Here is a 23,032-nt window from a genome sequence, read left to right as displayed (position 1 = left end):
GGACTGGAATGCAAAAGTAGGAAGTAAAGAAATACCTGGAGTAACAGGCAAATTTGGCTTTGGAGTACAGAATGAAGCAGGGCAAAGGCTAATAGAGTTCCGCCAAGAGAATGCACTGGTCATAGCAAACACCCTCTTCCAACAACACAAGAGAAGACTCTACACATGGACATCACCAGATGGTCAACACCGAAATGAGATTGATTATATTCTTTGCAGCCAAAGATGGAGAAGCTCTATATAGTCAGCAAAAACAAGACTGGGAGCTGACTGTGGCTCGGATCATGAACTCCTTATTGCCAAATTCAGACTGAAATTAAAGAAAGTGGAAAAAACCACTAGACCATGTATGACCTAAATCAAATCCCTTATGACTATACATTGGAAGTGAGGAATAGATTTAAGGGACTAGATCTGATAGAGTACCTGATGAACTATGGACAGAGGTTTATGACATTGTAAAGTAAGGAAGTGATAACTATAAATATCCAAACAGTGGCTGCTATTAACATGGGAGGGGAGGGGTGGTAGTAACAGAAGAGGCATATTGGAGAGGTTCTGGAGTGACTGGTAAGAGTCTGTCTTCTGACGTGGGTGGGGAAAATAAGGGTTTTCATTTTATAATTCACTAAATCTTATATTTCCTTTTTTGCTGTGTTCTATACTTTGGTTATACTAAACAATAAACTTTTGGAAAAAACAAATTGTAGAAAAGAACAGTAAGAAAATATGGCAGTAGACTAAAGCAGTGCTCATAGAAAAATTCAGCAAACTGATTACATAAAATACTAATATACATAAGTCACTGACCTTCATATGTGCAGCTAGTTAGAAGAGCTAATGAAAACAGAGGTCTCTTACTAAATCTGTAGTAAGAGATAAATAGGTAGCAACTGATATGTAATCTTAAAAAGAAAGAAAATGAATGAACAAAATAAAACCAAAATAGACTCATAGATACAGAGAATAAATTAGTGGTCACCAGAAGGGAGGAAATGGCAACCCACTCCAGTGTTCTTGTCTGGAGAATCCCAGGGATGGGGGAGCCTGGTGGGCTGCCGTCGATGGGGTCTCACAGAGTCGGACACGACTGAAACGACTTAGCAGCAGCAGCAGAAGGGAAGGGAATAAGAGGCTGGGCAAAATTAGTGAAGGGGATTAAGAGGTACAAAATTCCAGTTATAAAATTTAAAAGTCACAGGGATGTAATTAGATTTGGTATTGATCTTTTGTAATCTATTTAAATGTTGAGTCACTATATCATACACCTTAAACTAATATTGTATGTCAACTATATTTTGATTTAAGAAAAAAGTTGAAAGTGAAACTTGGAAGAGCTACGGAAACTTGTAAAATGCTATTGAGGGAAACAGGACTTGAAGAGTATAAAAGATGTACCTGTTCTTGGACAGGAAGACTATAAACATTATAAAGGAATTGTTTAGAGAGGGCAATAAGCAGACTAATTCTTAAATTCATAAGAAAATATTAGCAAGCAGGAAAGTCATAAAAATTCTGAAATAGAATTGTTATTTAAATATATTTTGTAAACCTCACTAGATAATAGTATGTCTGTAAGTAGCAGAAAGTTAAGTGAACAGACAGAAAGCATAGAAATAGACCTAAATACAAACGAATTTAGTATATGATAAAGGTGATGTTTCAGCTTATTGAGGAAGAGATAATTCAATAAAATTGGAGCAACATCTCATACCAAAATAAGTACCAAATTAATTGATCAGTGGGTTAAATGTGAAAAATGAATCCTTGAAAGTACTAGGGAAAATGTGGGATACTTGACAAAATCTTAGAAGTGAGGAACTAGACCTGAAACCCAGAAGTCCTGAAAGACATTTCTGTTTGTATCTCAAACGGTGGTGTTCTCTTTAATATTCTGTGATCTTGAGGAAGACGCTTAATTTCTCTGCATCTTTTCCCAGGTTGTATCTTTATGATAACTTGTAAAATATTGGTATTTCACAAATACTGAGAGGATCCAATGATATACTTGAAAATGCTTAGAGAAGTTGGGGTGTAGGGCTAGAAGTTGTGTTATTCATACTCATCCTTTGCTCCCCTAGTTGTTCCGTGTCTTTTACTGGGAGGAAAGACAAGGTGGGTAGGTGGGTGATGACCAATTAAATAGATGATCTTTCTGGTTATTTCTTGTAAGTCTGGTTTAATTTGCTTATTTTTAAATAATTAATTTTTAAAAGTTTAATTTTAACAATACATTTTTATCCTAGAGTAGGTATTGTAAGAGGATTAGCTTAATTTAAGAAATACAACCAACTTTTAATGTATTTTCTTTACTTAGAACTCTGACAACACCATTGTATTAGAAATGTCATTCTTTGCCAACTATTATGCATATGACCATTTGCTTTTTTTTAAAATGTAACTTTCAGTGTTCAAGAATACTTCGTTCGCAAGTCCAATGCAAAGAAAGGCATGTTTGCCAGTACACATCTTGTTTTGAAAGAGCCAGGTGGTTCTAAATATGAAGCTGCCAAGAAGTGGAATTTACCAGCAGTCACCATAGCTTGGCTGTTAGAGTCTGCTAGATTGGGAAAGAGAGCAAATGAAAACCATTTCCTGATTGAAAATTCATCTAAAGAAGGTTAATATTTTTGTTTGTCATTTTATATATATTTTTACAGTTTGGTTTCTGGGATTGTTGTTCAGTTGCTAAGTCGTGTCTGACTGTTTGTGACCCCACAGTTTCTGGTATATGAATGTGCTAAAACTTGTTTTTCAGACAGTTCATTAAGATTTCTCCCTTTAACATGAGCCACTGTTGGGCACCCATTATTGGGGAGAGGGGTGAGCAATATAAGTACGTTCATAGCAGAAATGTTTAATTTATAATTGTACTATCAAGTGTAGGCACAATCTGAAAGCTAGAAGGTACAAACAGTATGGGAGTGTTCGAGGGTCTCAGTGTTTGAATCTAAAGATGTGAGCTTGGATCCCATTTACTGTTCCTTCTGTGAGTAAAGTGCTGTCTATTCCTATTTTAGTTTTTCCTGTCTATGCATTTTATTCTATTCCAGTCTGTTCCTGGACTTCTGCATGTTATCTCTTGCCCGCCTTGTGCTTGCTTGTTCCTCCTTGTCTTTCAGCTCCCAGCTTGGATATCACTTTCCCTGGAAAAACCTTCCTTAATTTATAAGTATGGCCTTGTCTTGCCATAACACCATGCCTCTTTTGTAGCTCTTATCCCAGTGTTACCATTCCAGTTTACTTTCCTGTTTCCCTGCTCAGCCATAAGCTCTGAAAAGGCAAGGAGTACATGCATCTTGTAAATTATATATTTTCATTGTCTAGATTGGACCTGGCATGGAGCAGCCATCTAGTAAGTGTTCTTGATAAATGTTGAAAAATGGTAGGAGGCAGAATGGGAGGACACAGTAGCCTCTCTTATATAACATGAGGGCATCCCAGGTCACACTTTAGGGAACCTTGGGAACACCTCTCAAAGCTATTACTTATTACTTTTCTCTAGATAAACTGGGAATTTTACAACTGAGGCGAAGTAATGTTTAGGTCATATTAAAATCTCATTAAGAACTTTTCAAAAATTTGACTGTAGTTGTTAACTCTGAGTACATATAATTGGGATTTTCTTTTTACTCTGCCATTGACCAAGATGATATTAACTTCTTGTTCAATCACTAAGTCATGTCTGACTCTTTGTGACCCCATGGACCCAGCACACCAGGCCTCCCTGACCTTCACTGTCTGCCAGAGTTTGCTTAAGCTTATATCCATTGAGTCAATGATGCTACCTAACCATCTCATCCTCTGCCACCCTCTTCTTTTGTCTTCTGTCTTTCCAGTGAGTCAGCTCTTCACATCAGGTGGCCAAAGTATTGGAGCTTCAGCTTCAGCATTAGTCCTTCCAATGAATATTTAGGGTTGATTTCCTTTAGGATTGACTGGTTTGATCTTCAAGGGACTCTCAAATGTCTTCTCCAGTATCGCATTCTTTGGCATTTGCTTATATAATTTTGGGCAAATTATGAGGTTTATTGAGAATATTTTAAGTTATAACAAGATGAAACAGGAAATCTAATTTCATTCATTATTTCAGTTGATTTGCTTGTCTAACTCAACATATATTTTAATGTCTGGTTTATTTCTTTGAAAGTAAGTTTATAGCTTTGTGGTGTGAAGTGTACTTAAGAATTCACATGAAAACTAATAGGAAGATAAAAACATCACTTCTTGTATGCCTCTTTAGAGACAAGAAAATGACATCAGTGGCTCATATTTGTTTCTTTTCATTTTAAATCTCTAGAACAAAGTTTGGAAACTGAAACAACAAATGAGGTGAATCTAAATCCAGATACTCCAGAGCATCCTGTAACACATCTGGAAACTCAGAGAAAAACAGCCGTTACACCTTTAGATATGAACCGCTTTCAGAGTAAAGCTTTCCGCACGGTGATGTCACAGCACTCCGGACAGGCTTCAGTCTCCCCTTCCCCAGGACAGTCACTTCAGAAGGAGCCCTCATTACACCTGGATACGCCGTCAAAGTTTCTGTCCAAGGACAAACTGTTCAAGCCTTCCTTTGATGTGAAGGTGAGGCTTATAGAAAATGGTTCTGGAGATAACAGTTTTATAGTTCATAAAGTTAAAGCACCAAGTTCTCCATCACTTAGTTTGTAGTAGTAACTTCAGAAATATTGGCAAATAGATTCGTGATAATGAGTCCCTATGTATACCCAGCGTTGAGGTAACAGCTAGAGATATATATGGTGTGAAATCAGGACATCTGGGTTCAAGTTCTGTGTCTGTTGTGAATGGTATGATTCGCAGATTGTTTAATATATTTGAGCATCAGTTCTATCTTTTGTACAAAGAGGATAATATCACTGAAAACTTACACACTTACTGTAAGAATCAAGTGAAATTGTGTGATAAATAGTTTCATAAACTGTACAATTACATAGACACATTGGACTTAGGTTTTGATTCTAGGAATACACCCAGTGCACTTTCTGAAAATGTTATCTCTTTACCTTTCAGTCATTTGCCCTAAAAAGATGAGTTAAGTGTGCATCTTTCTTTGATCTTCTGAGCATTGGAATATGGCTCCCTGTCTAAAAAATGCATTCACAAATGAAGGTTTAATTCAGCCTTCTCAGATAGTTTTCTTTCATTCCCCAAAGATAATTTTCTTCACTATTCCTTTAGTAGTTCTTGGCCTTTCAAATAGCTGTGCGAACCATGATTTTTTTTATCCATGAACCTTTGCAAAATTATTGTGTGGTTTTACTCATAGTATGTTTTGGAGCAGACTTAAAGTTTGCAAGTTGTTCATCTTCAGAAAATAAACATAAATTGACCTGGGACAGTTTTCTCCAAGCTAAATCTTTGATCAGATTTCTTCTGAAGTAATATTTTTACTGTAACACTACTTATGCTGTGAAAAGTAGAGGGAAAGCACTGGTTTGGGAATTGTGAGATCTAAAATCAGGCCTCTGCTTTGCCTCTTACTGCCTTTTAAGGCAAGTCAACTTCTTTGTGTTTCATTATCCCCATCTGTAAAATTATGGAGCATATCTAGATGATTTCTAAGGTCTCAAAGCTAGTAATATTCTTTGAATAGTAAATGGAATAATAATAGGCAAGATAGTAGAAATATTTCTGTTTGTTGAGACCATTCTTCTACTTTACAGTGAAAAACTGATGGTTCTGAAATAGTCTCAGTGAAGGTATAAAGCACATTTAAAGGTTTTATTGTTCAGTCATAATGTGTTTAGCAGTGTCTCTCTCTTGTGATATATAAAATAGTACTTCACCTTGTACTCAGTGGTCTTTAAATTAATGTAACAGATGGGCAAAAAAGAAAAATCTGATTATCTACTCTGCTCTCTAGTACGTGGTGAAACACTGATGCTTTGCTCATGAGAATGTATCAGTGTTGGTGCATGCATTTTGCTTACATGGTTTCCTTTACCTGTGCAAATTGTGTGTGTTCAAGGTTAATATTCATCACTTGAGCACTGGCTAAATACTTTCTGCTGTGTATATGGAATACTATTCAGATGGGAAAGAGAATGAGCACAAGTCCTGAACAGCAGTGACTAGGGCTCACGTGGGAATTGGGGTGGCTTGGGAATAGGCATATATTTTGTACCTTTGAAGATTTTTCATAATCCTCAGCTCAATATGACTTTTTAATCCTCCTTATTGTTCATGTCTAGTTTATATCCATCCTTGCTTACTTGTTTCCTTCTGTGTTTTTTGCTTGTTTACTTGTTTGTTTTATTTTGTTTTTTTTGTATCATTTTAACCAATTTCAACTGTGAAGTGAAGTCGCTCAGTCGTATCCAACTCTTTGCGACCCCATGGACTGTAGCCTACCAGGCTCCTCTGTCCGTGGGATTTTCCAAGCAAGAATACTGGAGTGGGTTGCCATTTCCTTCTCCAGGAGATCTTCCTGACCCAGGGATCGAGCCCAGGTCTCCTGCATTGTAGGCAGATGCTTTACCGTCTGAGCCATTTCAACTGTAAGATCAGACAAATGTGGTAAAATACTACTGAAAATGTATTAAGCTGCTTGGTCTCTTTGAACCAGTTTGTTGGACAGTATGGAACTGTTTTCTTCATTATCTATATAGATACAGATAATACTTCATTCTTTTTATTGTTGTTTGGAGGAAAGCTGGAGTAGGTTAAAGCTATAATCCAGTTAATACTGAGGATTATTCCCCTTCTCTCTTTACCTCTTTTTTCCCCTTTCCTTTTTCTGTTTACCTCTGTCTGCCCTCTTCTTTCTCTCCTTTTCTCTTCCTTTTCCTCACTTCCTTCCTCCTCCTCCTCCTCCTCCTCCTCCTCCTCCATATACACAGGATGCTCTCGCAGCCTTGGAAACTCCAGGAGGTCCCAGCCAGCAGAAAAGGAAACTGAGTACACCACTCTCAGAAGTCATCGTCAAAAACCTGAAACTTGCTTTGGCAAATAGCTCTCGAAATGCTGTTGCTCTTTCTGCCAGCCCTCAACTGAAGGATGCCCATTCAGAAAAGGTGGAATTATATCTCTTATTAAAAGGAAGTTTTAGATTAAAAAAAAAAACATTTGAAATAATAATGATTGATCTGTTTCTTTTATTTTCCGTGGGCAGGAAGATGCTCCGAAGCCACTTGAGAATGTTGTGGTGTGTGTTAGTAAGAAACTCAGTAAGAAGCAGAGTGAACTAAATGGGATTGCGGCCTCTCTAGGTGCAGACTACAGGTAGTTGGCACGCATTTTTTTTGGTGGTGATATGAACTCAATTTATAGGGAAACCTAAAGCTGTTGTGAGCATCTATTTAAAAAAAAAAAAAGCATTATTTTGCCTTTTATTAATAGTTTATCATAATATCTACAAAATCCAATTTTGATTTAATTTACCTCATCCTTTTAAGATACCCTCTCCCATATCAATTCACTCTTACATGTATGTTTTTAGGGCATATTTAACAAATATATGAGAACATACTTTGTGACACTATTTCTAAAAATCTGGGATCCGTGAATGAGTACAGTCTAGAAAAAAAATCCTTGTCTTCAAGGAGTTTTTTAATACATTTAGGTCGGAGATTTTAAGCATGTTTCTTAGTGATTTTCAAATTAGAGCCCTTCTGTGAGTACTGCTAAGTGCTGCAGCACTCCTGAATTAAAATGGTCTTTTTGAGGATGTTTAATGCCTATCGTTTTTACTTTGGAGGCATAGATAACCACTCTCAACCTGACAGCCCATCTAGAGACAGGTCCCTAGCACAAATGGCATCAGTGTCAGGGATTGAGAGACCCTTGCCTATTCCAGCCAGTGCTGAGTTGATCATATTCCTTCATTGTCTGTGGTACTCGCTTTCTTGATCACTTGTTTTCAGCAGTTCATAGTTAGCATAATGATTGGTTTACAATTAACAAACAGTTTGAGGAATATGATTAGCTTTATCTTTCCCTTTTGGTAAGTCATTTCAGTTATCTTTTTGATAGAGAAATTAAATCAGGAGAATGGAAAAATAAAATATATTTGTGTGATTATAGGCACCTTAGTGTTTCATTCATCTATTGTAGAAGAGTAAAGCTTTCTTACTTATAACTATTATTTGTATTGTCTATATATTGTTCTTACCTGGTTGCTGAGTGCTCAATATGAGGCAAGTATTATCTCATACCATTCTCACAGTAGCCCTAAGAGCCCTAAAAATTGAATGTGTCCATGGGGATTCTGTTTAGATGTAGACTTATGTAAGATTTAAAAAACGCATATAGGAATTGTGTTTTTATAAGATTTAAAATGCCAGTCCTGGGAATTCCTGGTGGGTCCACAGGTTAGGATTCTGCACTTCCACTGCTGGGGGGCCAGGTTCTATCCCTGGTCAGGGAACTAAGATCCCACAAGCCACACCAGACAGCCAAAATAAATAAAATGCCCCAGTCTTCTCAATATAAAAAAAAAATACATTGCTGAAATCCCTAAATAGAATTTAATACTCAGTGGCATTACTTTGGAATTTGCATTAGGTATATTCCTGAAGTAAATTTCTGAGACTTGATAATTAATGAGAGGAAAGAACTCTTATTATGCAGAGGTTACAGTATGTATGTGTTCATTGGGTAATTGGCTCTCAAGTGCTGCTGTTCCAGATGTTCCCTTCCATACGCACCAAAGAGATCAGTGATACTGTCTCCCACCTGCTGACAGTTAAAATCTAGACCAGATCTTCCTGACACATCAGATATAGCACTCCCTTTTTATTACAGATATTTATACAACATTCCTTCTACTAAAATGGATTTCATAAATCTAACTTTTATAATTAAAGTCAGTAGAAGGTACATAGTAATAGAATATACATTAAATATGTAAATGGCTTTGTCTGATAACACAGAGGGGAATGGAGTATTTATATTTTTGCATACATAGAGCACTTCAAATGTGATAGCTGGAAGACTGAAATAGATATGGAGACTCAGATACCATAAACAGGATTTCTGTTGGTAATATGACTACCATGAGTTGTTCACATTTAGCAAACTAGGTTAAGGAAATATTAAATGGGAAGAAATCGGGAGCACAGTGTAATAGCTAAGAGTGCATTTTGAAGTCAAAATTGGCTCTACCTCTTATTCACTGAGTATGTTACTTAATCATGTCCTTCAGTTTGCTTATCTATTAAATGGATAAAATAATACAGTGTTCTAGAATTGTTGTGAGAAATGGATGGATAATGCTGTGTAGAGTACACAATATTATGGGCACAGAGTGAATGTACAGTGACTAGTGGCTGCCAGCAGCTGGAGGATAGGTTGGATACTTAACTGGAAAATATCTTTATCGTTATATCACCCGTATGAAGTGATATTATAGAAGATGTTTTAAAGAATATCTTTCTGCGTCTCTCTCTGCATTTATATATTGAGAGATATGCGTATAAAATTTAACAGTGAAAGTGGAGTCTATCATTTAGTGTTTTTGCTTACTCTGGTTCCTGAAAGGTTTTGGGTATTCTGTTTATAGAGAACAATGATAAACTAATGTCGTTATCTCTCTCAGGTATTCAGGCTTTTGTGGGTTTGATTGTTTTAGGTGGAGTTTTGATGAGACAGTGACTCATTTCATCTATCAAGGACGACCAAATGACACTAATCGGGAGTATAAATCTGTAAAAGAAAGAGGAGTACACATTGTTTCAGAGCACTGGCTTTTAGAGGTAAGCATACTCCCCTCGCCTTTCTGTTAAATGAAAACATAAACAGTACTTCAAGGCACAAATCCATTTCTCTGTACATAAACAAGTTTGATAACCTTATTTAATTGCACATTTCCTTTCTTTGGCATCAGAAACTTAAGGTCTTTAATCCTTAAATGCTTAGTAAATCTTTAATGGGTATTCTTTCAGATTGTCTCTGATTCTTTTTGCTAGTTAAAAATGACATGAAAGAAAAGTTTGTAATGCTTTGAGGAGAATTAATTTAGCATGCCAATACAGTTTCTTTTCTTTCTTCTTCTTCAATTTTCCTTCTGGGTATTCCCTGAAATGTGATTGATACTTTGGCAAAAGCATAGAAATAGAATTAGATTTCATACTTTAGTGGGCAGGACATTTAAAAGTGAGGACAAATTGTTACTTGTATAATGGAATTTTAAAGTCAACTACTTTTCAAAACTTTAATTTTGTGAACTTTTGCCATCTTAGAATTCCTTAACATCTTTTAGTTACTAAAATTTTTTTAGTCCTGTTTTAAAGCACACCATTGTATTACAGTGTGCCCAGGAGTATAAACATCTTCCCGAATCTCTTTATCCACATACTTATAATCCCAAAATGAGCTTGGACATCAGTGCAGTGCAAGATGGCCGACTCTGTAATAACCGACTACTTTCAGCTGGCTCTGCAATGAGGGATGATGAGGTAAACGATACAGATGATACATTTACCCCCTCTTTAAGCTGAATGTACAGTCATATATTGCTGTGAAGCCTTATACAGGGCTTGGTTTGAGAAACTGTAATTTTTCTCCTTCAATAGCCAGATCATATGCCTCTAGAAGAAAATGATATAGACAATATGACCACCAGTAATAAAGAACTAACAACATCAAATGGAAATGGGAGGAATGACTCTAAAGGAGGTAAAATATTTTAAATTACAAACAAAATTTATAAATGTGTATCTTTCATACTGAGGGCTTCCTTTGCATCAGATGAACAAATAAAGTTATCTTCTATGTTACTAAATAGAAGTAAAGCATATATTAATATTTGAGGATTGAATTGAGATTCCATGCCAATCATTAATTAATAGCAAAGCTTTGAGTGATAAAGTGTGAAACCTGTAAAATGTGTGAAACTAGGTATTCTACAGTTAGTGTGACACAGCTGTATTCAATAAACATAGGTAGAGATGGTAATTTTTCAAAAATTGGTCCTTTGATTCGAAAAGTTTCATTATATGCACAATGTATTTTAACATAAATTCACATGGTATTTAAAGGTTTTAAAGGTACAGAAGGAGGTGTAAAGAGTTTCTCTTTATCTTTCTGATGTTATTTGTTTATTTTTGGTTGTGCTGGGTCTTCGTTGCCATGGGCAGGCTTTCTCTAGTTGCGGTGCACAGGCTTTATTGTAGTGGCTTATCTTGTTGTGAAACACAGATTCTAGGCACAGGAGCTCAGTAGCTGTGGAGTAGCTACTTAGTAGCTCGAAGGCCCTAGAGTGCTCAGGCTCCGGTAGTTGAGGCAGGCACGTGAGGCTCTAGAGTACGGGTGTAGTAGTTACAACACATGTGCTTGCTCTGCAGCACGGGGGAACTTCCCAGACCAGGCATCCCACCCGTGTTCCCTGCATTGGAGGGGAACTCCTATCCACTGTACCACCAGAGAAGTCCTCTGATGTTATTGTCTTATGATTTCTTCCAGAGCTGTTTTATGAGTGTACAATTATAAACATGTTTTCTCCTTCCCTCATTTAAAAAAATATATAAATATTAAACTACTATATATATTGTTTTATACTTTGATATTGATATTGTTATTTAACAGTTCAACTTGTGGAGTGTCATATTAGGACATAAGGAGCTTCTTCAGTCTTTTTCCCTTTTTTGGCAACTGTATAGTATTCATAGTATGAATGGCTCACTTTGTTTAGCCAGTTCCTTGTTGATGGGCATGTTGGTTATTTCTCTTGTCTTGCTATTACAAAGAGTGGTGCAGCCATGAGTAACGTTAAAGCTCTAGGTGTCCTCTCTTTAATGGATTTAATGGATCAGTATTTTCTATTTTCTTTACCCTACCAGAGCATTCCCTATGATTTACCTGTTTAGTTAGTCCCACTCTGTTCATTCCAAAAATGTTTATTTAGTACCTACTTCAATATTTAGTCTATAAAGAAACCAAAGATAAACATGTTGTGGTCTGTGTTTTCAGGGACCATAAGGGAAAATCATAAATGACTGTAATGTATGTCAGGGTGTGGTACAGAGCGTGAGAGGATCAGAAACTGGCAGGGTATCTGCAGAGGGATGATGACCACGCGTCTCAGCACAGTGTCTGCAGAGGGCTTCCTGATTATTTCCTATTCTGTCTCCATAGTAAGGGCTGCCTTTATGTCTTGGTTCTGCAGTATTCATAGTCTTAGTACAGTACTGTAGCCTATAGTAAATATTCAGCAGATGTCAAGTCAATAAATCTGTGTTCAACTAAATCTAGACAAAATAGTTAATATGAATAAGGTGTGCTAAAGAGAAACTTACCTTGATTGGTATATTTTTGTTTGTTTCAAGCTCTAACACAGACTTTGGAGATGAGAGAGAACTTTCAAAAGCAGCTTCAGGAGATAATGTCTGCAACTTCAATAGTGAAACCCCAAGGGCAGAGGACTTCCCTCTCAAGAAGTGGTTGTAACAGTACCTCTTCAACTCCTGACAGCACCCGCTCTGCCCGCAGTGGACGAAGTAGAGTCCTAGAGGCACTGAGGTCTGTCCCTGTCACTGATGGCAGAATAGCTTTTCCTTCCTCCCTTCCTTGTTAACTTATCCTTCTTTCATTTCATGCAACTCCAGAATTCTTATTTGGGAATAGGAAGCAGAGGTGTGTTCCATACCAAGGAACTGCTTCCACTGAGGCATGATTAATACATTTTATTACCTCCCCTGAGAAAGACATGATTTAAGATCCAGTTTGCCTTGTTTGAAATGGATTGAATGGTAGTCCTCTCTGTTCTGTGGATTAGACTTAAATAATATTGCTATTAGACAGTAAGTGCATGTGTATGTGTATATACATATATAAATTTAGGCAGTTTTCTTATTGGATTATATGTTATTTTGTATTCTCTTTATAACTCTTATCTTCTAGGGAAGGTGATTACAGATCTTAGTGTGATGTGATTTAAGTTCAATAGAAATAACTTCATCTTTTCCTTAATAGAAAAATACGATGAAGGTTAATGGACTTATATCTTGAATTGATTAATTGAAATATGCATTTATCTATATTAACTGTATGTTTCATGAGGCTGTTTCTTTAGCTGAGTACGGAGCAAAAATGATTTTCTATTTAATACACCTCAGGTCATATTTTACATTTTAGAGAGCCTAAATCTTGTGCCAAAGTCAGTAAGTAAATATATTCTGAGAGTAAAAGGCCATCTTCCTTGTATTTGAGGCAAATGAACACTTTAGGAGTGCCATCAGCTTTAGCAAATTATTTTTATTAATAATTCTTTATGTATATACATTGAAATATTCAGTATACACATTGAAGGCAGGTATTGGAATTCTTTTTACTTTTCAGTGAAATTGGTACACCATAAAGAGGAACTAAAAAGCCTCTTGATGAAAGTGAAAGAGGAGAGTGGAAAAGTTGGCTTAAAGCTCAATATTCAGAAAACTAAGATCATGGCATCTGGTCCCATCACTTCATGGAAAATAGATGGGGAAACAGTGGAAACAGTGTCAGACTTTATTTTGGGGGGCTCCAAAATCACTGCAGATGGTGACTGCAGCCATGAAATTAAAAGACGCTTACTCCTTGGAAGGAAAGTTACGACCAACCTAGATAGTATATTGAAAAGCAGAGACATTACTTTGCCAACAAAGGTCCATCTAGTCAAGGCTATGGTTTTTCCAGTGGTCATGTATGGATGTGAGAGTTGGACTGTGAAGAAGGCTGAACGCCGAAGAATTGATGCTTTTGAACTGTGGTGTTGGAGAAGACTCTTGAGAATCCCTTGAACTGCAAGGAGATCCAATCAATCCATTCTAAAGGAGATCAGTCCTGGTGTTCACTGAAAGGACTGATGCTGAAGTTGAAACTCATACTTTGGCCACCTCATGCGAAGAGTTGACTCATTGGAAAAGACTCTGATGCTAGGAGGGATCAGGGGCAGGAGGAGAAGGGAATGGCAGAGGATGAGATGGTTGGATGGCATCACTGACTCGATGGACATGAGTTTGAGTGAACTCTGGGAGTTGGTGATGGACAGGGAAGCCTGGCATGCTGTAATTCATGGGGTTGCAAAGAGTCAGACACGACGGAGGGACTGGACTGAACTGAACTGAAAACATGTTTCACTCTAGTTCTCTATAAAGCTGGCTTACCTTAGACTCTGAGAGGTTTGGTTGTTAGTAACCAAAAAACCTTCCTTAAAAGCAGCCTATAGATACTAAGTACACTTCCTACGTAATTATAGTTATTGTTTAATTACAGTTATTGTTTCCAGTGATTAAAAATACAACCTGTGAATGGTCAGCAAAATAACCAGGTTTCTAAACATGTTTCCCTAAGCCTATATAATTGAGAAAAGTCCCTTTTCTAAATGCTGTAATCATTTTGGAATTTTTTAAAATTTCCTACAGTAAACTTACCCTCTGAAGTTGAGATTCAATGTGCTTTATTTTCTAGGTAAAACATAAGTTCTGGGAAAAAAAATTTTTAAATAAAAATTTCCCTAAGTTCAATTATTGAATAAGTATTTTCAAGTTGCTTACTGGGTGCTAGATGGTGGACATTTAAAGGTGAACCACCAATTTGCAGTCTAACTTAACAGAAGTTATGAGGACGGATTTTGTTATGGCTATCTGTTATTAAAATTGTGACTTCTGTTCCTTAGGCAGTCTCGTCAAACAGTACCTGATGTCAACACAGAGCCCTCCCAAAATGAACAGATCATTTGGGATGACCCTACAGCCAGGGAGGAGAGAGCAAGACTTGCCAGCAATTTGCAGTGGCCTAGTTGTCCCACACAATACTCTGAGCTTCAGGTTGATGTTAAAAAACTGGAGGATTCTCCTTTCCAGGAGCCTTTACATGATTCAGAAATTGCTGAACAGGGTAATGAGAAAGAAATCTATTTAATTGTTTGTATTAAGTACATGTTGACTTCTTGAAAATAAATAGATAAGCACTTCGTGGTTCTCTGAATTGTACATGCCAACAAAAACTTAATAGATATATTTGGGCTTAAACTTGGAAGTCAGATAAATAATTATAAATTGATGTAATTTATCATACTCTGGTTGGAAGAATTCCATGGACAGAGGAGCCTGGCAGGCTACAGTCCATGGGGTTGCAGAGAGTCAGACACGACTGAAGTGACTTAGCCACATAGGCATCATAAATTGAAATATGTATTTTGATTAAATTTGGAAGTTAAGGATTAGGCATTTTTTCCCCCAGACATTTTTCCAGTTCTTTTTGCATTTGTGTAGTTAATGCTTGATTTTTCTCTCAATCATCTTGTTCATTTAAGTCTTAACTCCACCTAGCATTTACCTACATTTCTTTAGAGCTGTATGAGTTTCTTTCTGAATTCCCTATATTTTTCTTCCTTGGACTTTACCTTGAAAACAAAATGCTTCCTGTTTCTCATCATTGGTCATCTTTCCCCCCCTCTTTCTCTTTCTGATCACATGAGTATTTCTCTATACTAGATGTATAGATTTATCTCTGCTTCTGATTTTCTCATAGAATTGCTCTCATTTTTAAAATCTGATTTACATTTTACTGATGAAGGTGTGGTATTTAAAGAGAGAAGCACACAGATAACACCATTTGCCATTTTAATTGCATTCATTTATAAGCTCTAGAAATAGGCTACTTCTTTTGCATGTACATTTTACATTCTAGAATTTCTGTTTAATTTCATCTTGGTTAAGACAGATGAGAATATTTCCCAGACTTTCTTCTTAGTCATATTTGGATAACATCACACTGTAGCATTTTATTGCCCTCAGCTGTCTGTGATCCTGGGAACGTATGTGTGACCGGAGCCCCAAAACACCCGATCTCTGAAGAACTGGAAGCTCCAGTGAAAGACAGCCACCTGATCCCTACGCCTCAAGCCCCCAGTATTGCCTTCCCCCTAGCCAACCCACCTGTGGCTCCACACCCTAGAGAAAAGGTTTGTTTATCCTTAGTATGGTGATAAAACTTTTGGATATTGCTGTTACGCTACATTCAGAATTTTTTGATATCAATATCAAGGTTTTGTCATATGTTGAAAACTTTATTTCTTTGTACTTTATTATAATCATTTCTGCATTTGATGACTCAGAAAACTAAGTAAAATGTTACTGTAAAAGAACCATAGACTTGAGAGCTGTTTTGATGTTAATTTTTTTCTAAAATAAACTTTTCCATTCCAGATTATAACAATAGAGGAGACTCATGAAGACTTAAAAAAACAGTACATATTTCAGTTGTCATCTCTGAATCCTCAAGAACGTATTGATTATTGTCATCTGATTGAAAAACTAGGTACAAGTATCTTACTTATGTCGAAAATGTAACCTTATTTGGAAGTCAAATGTAGCTAACTATTGATTACCATTTTTAAGCTGTAGAAATTGAGATTAGAAAGATGAATAACTTGTCTCAGGCCATACAGCCTGTCAGCAGTAGAACTTAAGTCATAGGATTTAAAGATTTAAAGTGAATCCCATCATTCAGGTGTAAGAATCTTATCCTACTTTGAATGTTCATTGTTGAAACTCTGGACAAAATCAAAGGAATTATATAGTTAAAAACTACATTTTCATGAAGTTGAAGGTACACTGATATCCAGACAGGAGCTCCTCCTGCTGTGATGTTCTTATTCTACTGGTTGTCAAGCTCTTCCTGACCATTCTGGAAGCAGCATACTAGAAAGGTAAACTTCCTAACAACTACTTTAAAAAGTAAAATGAAGCAGGTGAAATTAATTTTACCTATGTATTTTATTTATATGTGTACTTTATTTAATATTTACTTTATTAGTATATGCAAAATATATTTAAAATATTTTATTCAACATGTAATTAGTATAAAATATCAGTGAGATAATTTGCCTGTTTTCTTACTAAGTTTGAAATCTGGGATATATTTTACATGTACAGCACATCTCAACATCTCAATAGGGAGTAGCTGTGCTTCAGGTGTTCAATAGCCCCATGTGACTAGGAGCTACTGTATTGGACAAAGCAGCCTTATAGAACTTAATATGACAACTTGACCTAGAGAAACATTAAGAAATAATGATTGTTTTTAATAGTGGCCCTGAATCATCAAGAAAAGATTAAAGGTCCTTTAGTGCTCTCCTTTTAAGTTTGTGGGACAAACTTAAAACTCCTTTTAAGTTTTTTTTTTTTTTTTAAGATTTCTTTCAGATACAGTTGTGTACTTAAGAAGCTGTATGTTTTGGAAACTTCACTCATGTGGAACATTTGTTTCCCAGTCATACAATAAATTAGATGGAGATAAGTCAGAATTGCTAAGCGTTACCTAGAGCTACCAAATGGAGCACTTTCAAGTGTGTGTCTTCCGTAGAGTGTTCCATCTCTGTAAACTATGCAGCTAGCAGAGACTTGTCTAGAAGAGAGCAGAGGCAGATGAGGGCAGATTGCTGAACTGGGAGTCTGTGACTAGAGGGTTTTTGATACTAGACTGCAGAGAGTCCCATCATTGTATAAACGAAGCAGCCGTGGCCAACTGATGTACATAAATAAGTTCGCCTGTTGTCTGGGTTATAATAAATTCATTACGTAGAATTAGATATTGATACTAATAATGGAATTTTTACCTTATTGTTCTTTAGTCACTGTGATCCTGGGTTAGTTACTCTATACCTGTGTCCTCATATGTAAATTGTACATAATAGAATATTCATAGAATAGTGATGATTAAATGCGTCAATACTTTAAACTCCCTGACTTGTATAGTAAGTGCTCAAAAGTATTGCCGCTCTTAATTATTAAAGTCATCTGTAAAGCATGAGTAGAGTTCCATTGTTTTGTTAAAAATCTCAAGAAGTCCTTGGTACCACACTGCCTAACCTCTAAAATAGAAATAAAAGCATGCTTTACATATGCTTTCATTTACTTAGGCCTTCTTTCCTCAAAGTCAGACTTCTTTCTTACATATCTGAGAAGAGGGATCAGCTCTCACCATCTCCTTCATCTCTATTTACCTAGTGTGTGTTTTCCTCCTGAGCTTCTGTGTTGGTCTACTGACCTTATTTCCACTAAAAGCAGGACAAAAATTTTTTTTTCTGTATTTAGTCTATAGATGCCCGTTTTTGGCCTCCCTCTCCCTGGTGACACATATTCAGTGCTTGAAAACTGCTAAGGTAGTTGAAAGAGACTTAAGAGATGTGAACCTAAGAGAGGCTTAAGAGAGCAACCACTTGCAGTTTGTTGCTCTTGTTTGTATTCATTTTCTTTTTTTTATCTTAATTGTAACCAATTTCAGAGAAGCAGGAAATTTTGAGTAAACATTTTATAAAAATACGCATGTAAAGTAATTGTCCGGGGTTTTGTTTATTTAATGCAGTTCATTTATAAATAACTTCTCTGCATTCCTGGGCTCGATTCCTGGGTCGGGAAGATCCCCTGGAGAAGGAAATGGCAGTCCACTTCAGTACTCTTGCCTAGAAAATCCCAGGGGCAGAGGAGCCTGGCGGGCTCCAGTCCGTGGGGTTGCAAGAGTCGACGACTTAGCGACTACACCACCACCACTGCATAGTTGAGGTACATTTTCCCTCAGAAAAGGTTACGAATCAATAAAGTATCGATTTTTCTCTAATTAAGGTGGATCAGTGATTGAGAAGCAGTGCTTTGATCCCAGCTGTACACACATTGTTGTGGGGCATCCACTTCGCAATGAGAAGTATTTAGCCTCCGTGGCAGCAGGAAAGTGGGTACTCCATCGCTCCTACCTTGAAGCTTGCAGGACTGCTGGGCGCTTCATGTCGGTGTGTATGCAAATTAACGTGAAGGGTCATTTTTCTTTAAAATTAAATGTCTTAATAATTGATTCCAGCACATAAAATATTAAGCTAGTTATTTGAAATATTTTGGTTTGTAACTGACCATCGCAATAATATCTATCATGTAGTTTTTGAAGTTTTCAATCAAGATAACCTCAGGGATCTCTCTTGTATAGACTAGTAATCAAACTGTTAATATATACCTCCTCCGAGACCATGTCCTTCTGTGACTTTCATCTTATAGTAGGTAAAGCCCAGTAATCTAAATATTACCAGTTGCTAAGATGAAGCTAGATGTACATGACTTTCATATGAAGGCAAATTAATCTACATTTCCTCCATGCTCATAAATTGATGCTTGTTTAGTACTCTCTGTATTTAAAGGAACAAAATGTGTAGCTTGTAGCTCTTACTAGATTGGGGACTCTTTGAGGACGAATTGTAGAAATTCAAAAGTTTGTTGAACTAATTCTCTAGGAAGAAGACTATGAGTGGGGAAGTAGTTCCATACTTGATGTTTTGACTGGAATCAATGTACAGCAACGAAAACTAGCACTTGCAGCAATGAGATGGAGGAAAAAAATCCAGCAAAGACAAGAATCAGGCATTACTGAGGTATTAATATATATAATTATGTGGGTAGTATAAATGGCATTTGATGTCATGACTAGTCCAGATTTTAATTTTTAATAGATAACCTGTATTACAAAGTAAGAATAGTTCTATTTGTCTTTTATTCTTTGATTGATATACTTAATTTGGGCATTCTAAATTGAGCTTAGTGTGATTCCTAATTCTTCTAATTGTGATCAACAGTAATATATATTTAGTGTTGATGGCGCTCTTAAAAATCATTTATATGTGTAAAATGTGACCCATACTATATTTCTTCCAAAGAATCTTTTCAGCCTCTAGCTTCAGGAGTTTTCAACTTGGGGTCCACAGATTATCAAATCATATATCAAAGGAGTTTATAGATCAGATTCAGAAAGGCTGTACACTTGATGGGAAAAATACATCTTTATTTTTACAAACCTCTAATTGAAAGTTTGCATTTCCTTCATTATATAAGTCTAGGCAACAAATCACAACACTGTTAACAGTGCTGTGACGTTCCCCACAGAAATCAGGTATTTTTTTTAATGTATTTTTTTATTTGGCTTTGTTGAGTCTTACTTGCAGCGTACAGGATCTTCACTGCCTCACATGGGGTCTTTCCTCGTGGCGCACGAGGTCTCTAGTAATGGCTTTCAGGCTCAGTCGTTGCAGCGTGGGTTTAGTTGTTTTGCAGCATGTGGGATCTCCAGCAGGGATCAGACTTGCATCCCCTGCATTATAAGGCAGGTTCTTAACCACTGAACCACCAGGGAAGTCCCAAAAATGAGATATTTTTGCTTGCATTATGTTTGCAACTTGAAATATTGTTTATGTTCATCACAACTTTAAAATTATAATACATATAGACCTCCTCGACTTGCAGTGGTTTGACTTTATGATGCTACAAAAGTGATACACATTCAGTGAAAAGCATATTTCAAATTTTGAATGTTGGTCTTTTTCCAGGCTAGCATTATACAATGCAGTACTCTCTGGTGATGCTGGGCTATAGCAGCAAGCACTGCGCCCAGTGAGCCACATGATCGTGGGGGCAGTAAACAACTGATACAGCCATTCTGTTTTTCTGTATAGTATTCAGTGAATTACATGAGATATTCAACTACTTTATTATAAAATTGACTCTGTGTTAGCTGATTTTGCCCAACTAAAGACTTCTGTGTTATGAGCATGTTTAATGTAGACTAGTAAGCTATGGTTAGATAGTATTACTGACTCAAAGGACATGAATTTGAGCAAACTCTCAAATTAGTTAATGGACCTAGTGGAGACCAGATGCGCCTGGCGTGCTGCAGTCCTTGTGGTTGCAGTCAAAGACACAGCTTAGCAACTCAACAGCAGCAGCAGTGAGACTTCCCTGGTGGTCCTGTGGCTAAGGCTTCGTGCTCCCAGTGCATGCGGCCCAGGTTCAATCCATGATCAGAGAACTAGATCCCACATGATGCAACTAAAAGTCCCACGTACTGCAACTAAGACCCGGTGCAGCCAAATAAATAAAGTTTTAAAAAACAGTAGTAATCTATGATGGTTAGTACATTAGGTGTATTTAAATGCATTTTTTACTAAATGGTGTCTTCAACCCTCTGATGGGTTTAAGGTAGAAGCACATCTATTATGTCACAAATTTTTTAATATTTTTATAATTTTCAATAAAATGGTTTCATTTGTAATACTTTGTTTTATTTTGAACATTTATAAAACATTCATATGGTATGGAAATTACATTTCAATAAAGGTGTTATTTTTTTTTTAATTATTTGGAAAACAGATCATAGGTTTTACTAGACTGCCAGATGGGTCCATGCCTCACAAAAAGGTTAACAATACAAATTATGTCATCTTTTATGTTATATTCTGAGTTCTCTGCTATCTCCAAGTCCCTGTTAGCCTTGATTCCCTTTATTTTAGAGTAATTCCACAAGCTTCTGTTAACTGTTAATTCTGTACTTAAATTTCCAATTTGTAGTCATTTTCAAGGGAAATAGTAGTGAGGCTTCATCTAATCTAAGAAACCGTGTTTTAGATTCTACAATTAGATTAGTTGTAAGGAAGAAAAATACTACCAAAAAACTAGGCAAATGTCAAGTCACTTTGTTTTACTGTTACCTAATTATTAAATCATTTTTTTATTCTTTAATTATTTATTGATGGCCAACTGTATGCCAGACACCATGATATTGTCAAATTATTTTCCAAATAATTTCTACACTGATTATTCTTTATTTGCAGGGGGCATTTAGCGGGTGGAAAGTTATTTTACATGTTGATCAGTCCCGAGAATCAGGATTCAAACGCCTACTTCAGTCAGGAGGAGCAAAGGTTTGTATTGAGTCAACTTAACTGGATTTTTTACAATTATTTCTAACCAAGGTTGCTGTGATCAGTTTTTGATTTTCTGTACTTTATGAGATGGTAATCCTTAGGTGTAGCTTATACAGTTGAACTACCTTGGAACACTGATAGATTGTGGTGCTTTTTGTTTTTTCCTTAGGTGCTGCCTGGTTATTCTGTATCTTTATTTAAAGAAGCTACACATCTCTTTTCTGACTTTAATAAACAGAAACCAGATGACTCAGGAGTTAATATAGCAGAAGCTGCTGCCCAGAATGTATACTGCTTGAAAACAGAATACATTGCTGATTTTCTTATGCAGGTTTGTAAAATCCTGTCCTTGACAACCTCTCTACCAGAAACATGCTTATATGCATATAGATTTAACTATACAGTAAAACCCTTGGTTGTTATTCATAGAATGTTAATCTCCCATTAGTCTCCTTGATTCAACCCTTTCAGTTTCCGTCTACTTTTTTAAAATAATGAACACATGTAAACATTTGACCTGGAAGGTAAATACGAAATAGGTTTAAAAATCTGGAGACCTATAAAAACCTTAAAAGTGCCCTCTAAAATGTTGGACTCTAAAGAACGCAGAAATTGATTCTGCGAATCCAAGGAGAGACATTTACCCAAGGGTCCTTTCTAAATTTTCTTGACCTTTTTGCTTTGTTGTTGTTTAGTTGCTAAGTCATGTCCAACTCTTTGTGACCCCATGAACTGCAGCACACCAGACTTCCCTGTCCTTCACCATCTCCTGGAGTTTGCTCAGACTCATGTCTATTGAGTGAGTGATGACATCCAATCATCTCACCCTCTGTAACCCACTTTTTCTTCTCTCAGTCTTTCCCAGCATCAGGGTCTTTTTCCGGTGAGTCACCTCTTCCTGTCAGGTGGCCAAAGTATTTGGAGCTTCAGCATTAGTCCTTCCAATGAATATTCAGGGTTGATTTCCTTTAGGATTGATTGGTGTGATCTCCTTGCTGTCCATGGGACTTGCAGGAGCCTTCTCCAGCACCACTCTCCTCTTTTACCCTCACCAAGAGGCTCTTTAGTTCGTCTTCACCATTCTGTTTGAGGGATATATCAAGAGGTTCTTTAGTTCTTCTACTCCCATTAGAGTGCTACCTTTTGCATATCTGAGGTTATTGATATTTCTCCTTGCAATCTTGATTGCAGCTTGTGATTCATCCAGCTGGGCATTTCACGTGATGCACTCTGCATAAAAGTTAAATAAGCAAGGTGACAGTATAGAGCTTTGATGTACTCCTTTCCCAATTTTGAAATAATCTGTTGTTCATGTCCAGTTCTAATTGTTGCTTCTTTACCTACGTA

General features: G+C 36.6%; 1 protein-coding gene across 13 annotated transcripts in view; it reads left to right on the top strand.

The window, feature by feature from the left end:
• TOPBP1 (DNA topoisomerase II binding protein 1) overlaps positions 1-23,032 on the top strand; it is a 73,018-nt gene that overhangs the window by 32,854 nt on the left and 17,132 nt on the right. For 9 of the 13 annotated variants that reach the window (XR_015132136.1, XR_015132141.1, XM_086315961.1 and 6 more), the window contains 15 exons: positions 2,409-2,620; positions 4,301-4,587; positions 6,864-7,037; positions 7,136-7,245; positions 9,593-9,716; positions 10,272-10,418; positions 10,536-10,638; positions 12,288-12,480; positions 14,618-14,838; positions 15,741-15,907; positions 16,152-16,263; positions 18,570-18,733; positions 19,226-19,363; positions 21,593-21,682; positions 21,855-22,016. Coding sequence is in view for 10 of the 13 variants with exons in the window: in XM_086315961.1 (XP_086172087.1) it covers positions 2,409-2,620; positions 4,301-4,587; positions 6,864-7,037; positions 7,136-7,245; positions 9,593-9,716; positions 10,272-10,418; positions 10,536-10,638; positions 12,288-12,480; positions 14,618-14,838; positions 15,741-15,907; positions 16,152-16,263; positions 18,570-18,733; positions 19,226-19,363; positions 21,593-21,682; positions 21,855-22,016 (2,404 nt within the window). In the remaining 3 variants the exon portion in view is untranslated. Of the gene's footprint in view, positions 1-2,408; positions 2,621-4,300; positions 4,588-6,863; positions 7,038-7,135; positions 7,246-9,592; positions 9,717-10,271; positions 10,419-10,535; positions 10,639-12,287; positions 12,481-13,299; positions 14,466-14,617; positions 14,839-15,740; positions 15,908-16,151; positions 16,264-18,569; positions 18,734-19,225; positions 19,364-21,592; positions 21,683-21,854; positions 22,017-23,032 lie in introns of those variants that run through there. The other 4 variants (XM_086315972.1, XM_086315994.1, XR_015132155.1 and 1 more) reach the window with 3 other exon arrangements.

The sequence above is a fragment of the Bos grunniens genome, chromosome 1, assembly GCF_055505025.1.
Source record: "Bos grunniens cultivar Pamir isolate PY7600 chromosome 1, Bosgru_T2T1.0, whole genome shotgun sequence".
Classification (NCBI taxonomy): domain Eukaryota; kingdom Metazoa; phylum Chordata; class Mammalia; order Artiodactyla; family Bovidae; genus Bos; species Bos grunniens.
Note: the sequence above shows the minus strand (reverse complement) of the source record. Positions and strands in the feature narration are given on the sequence as shown.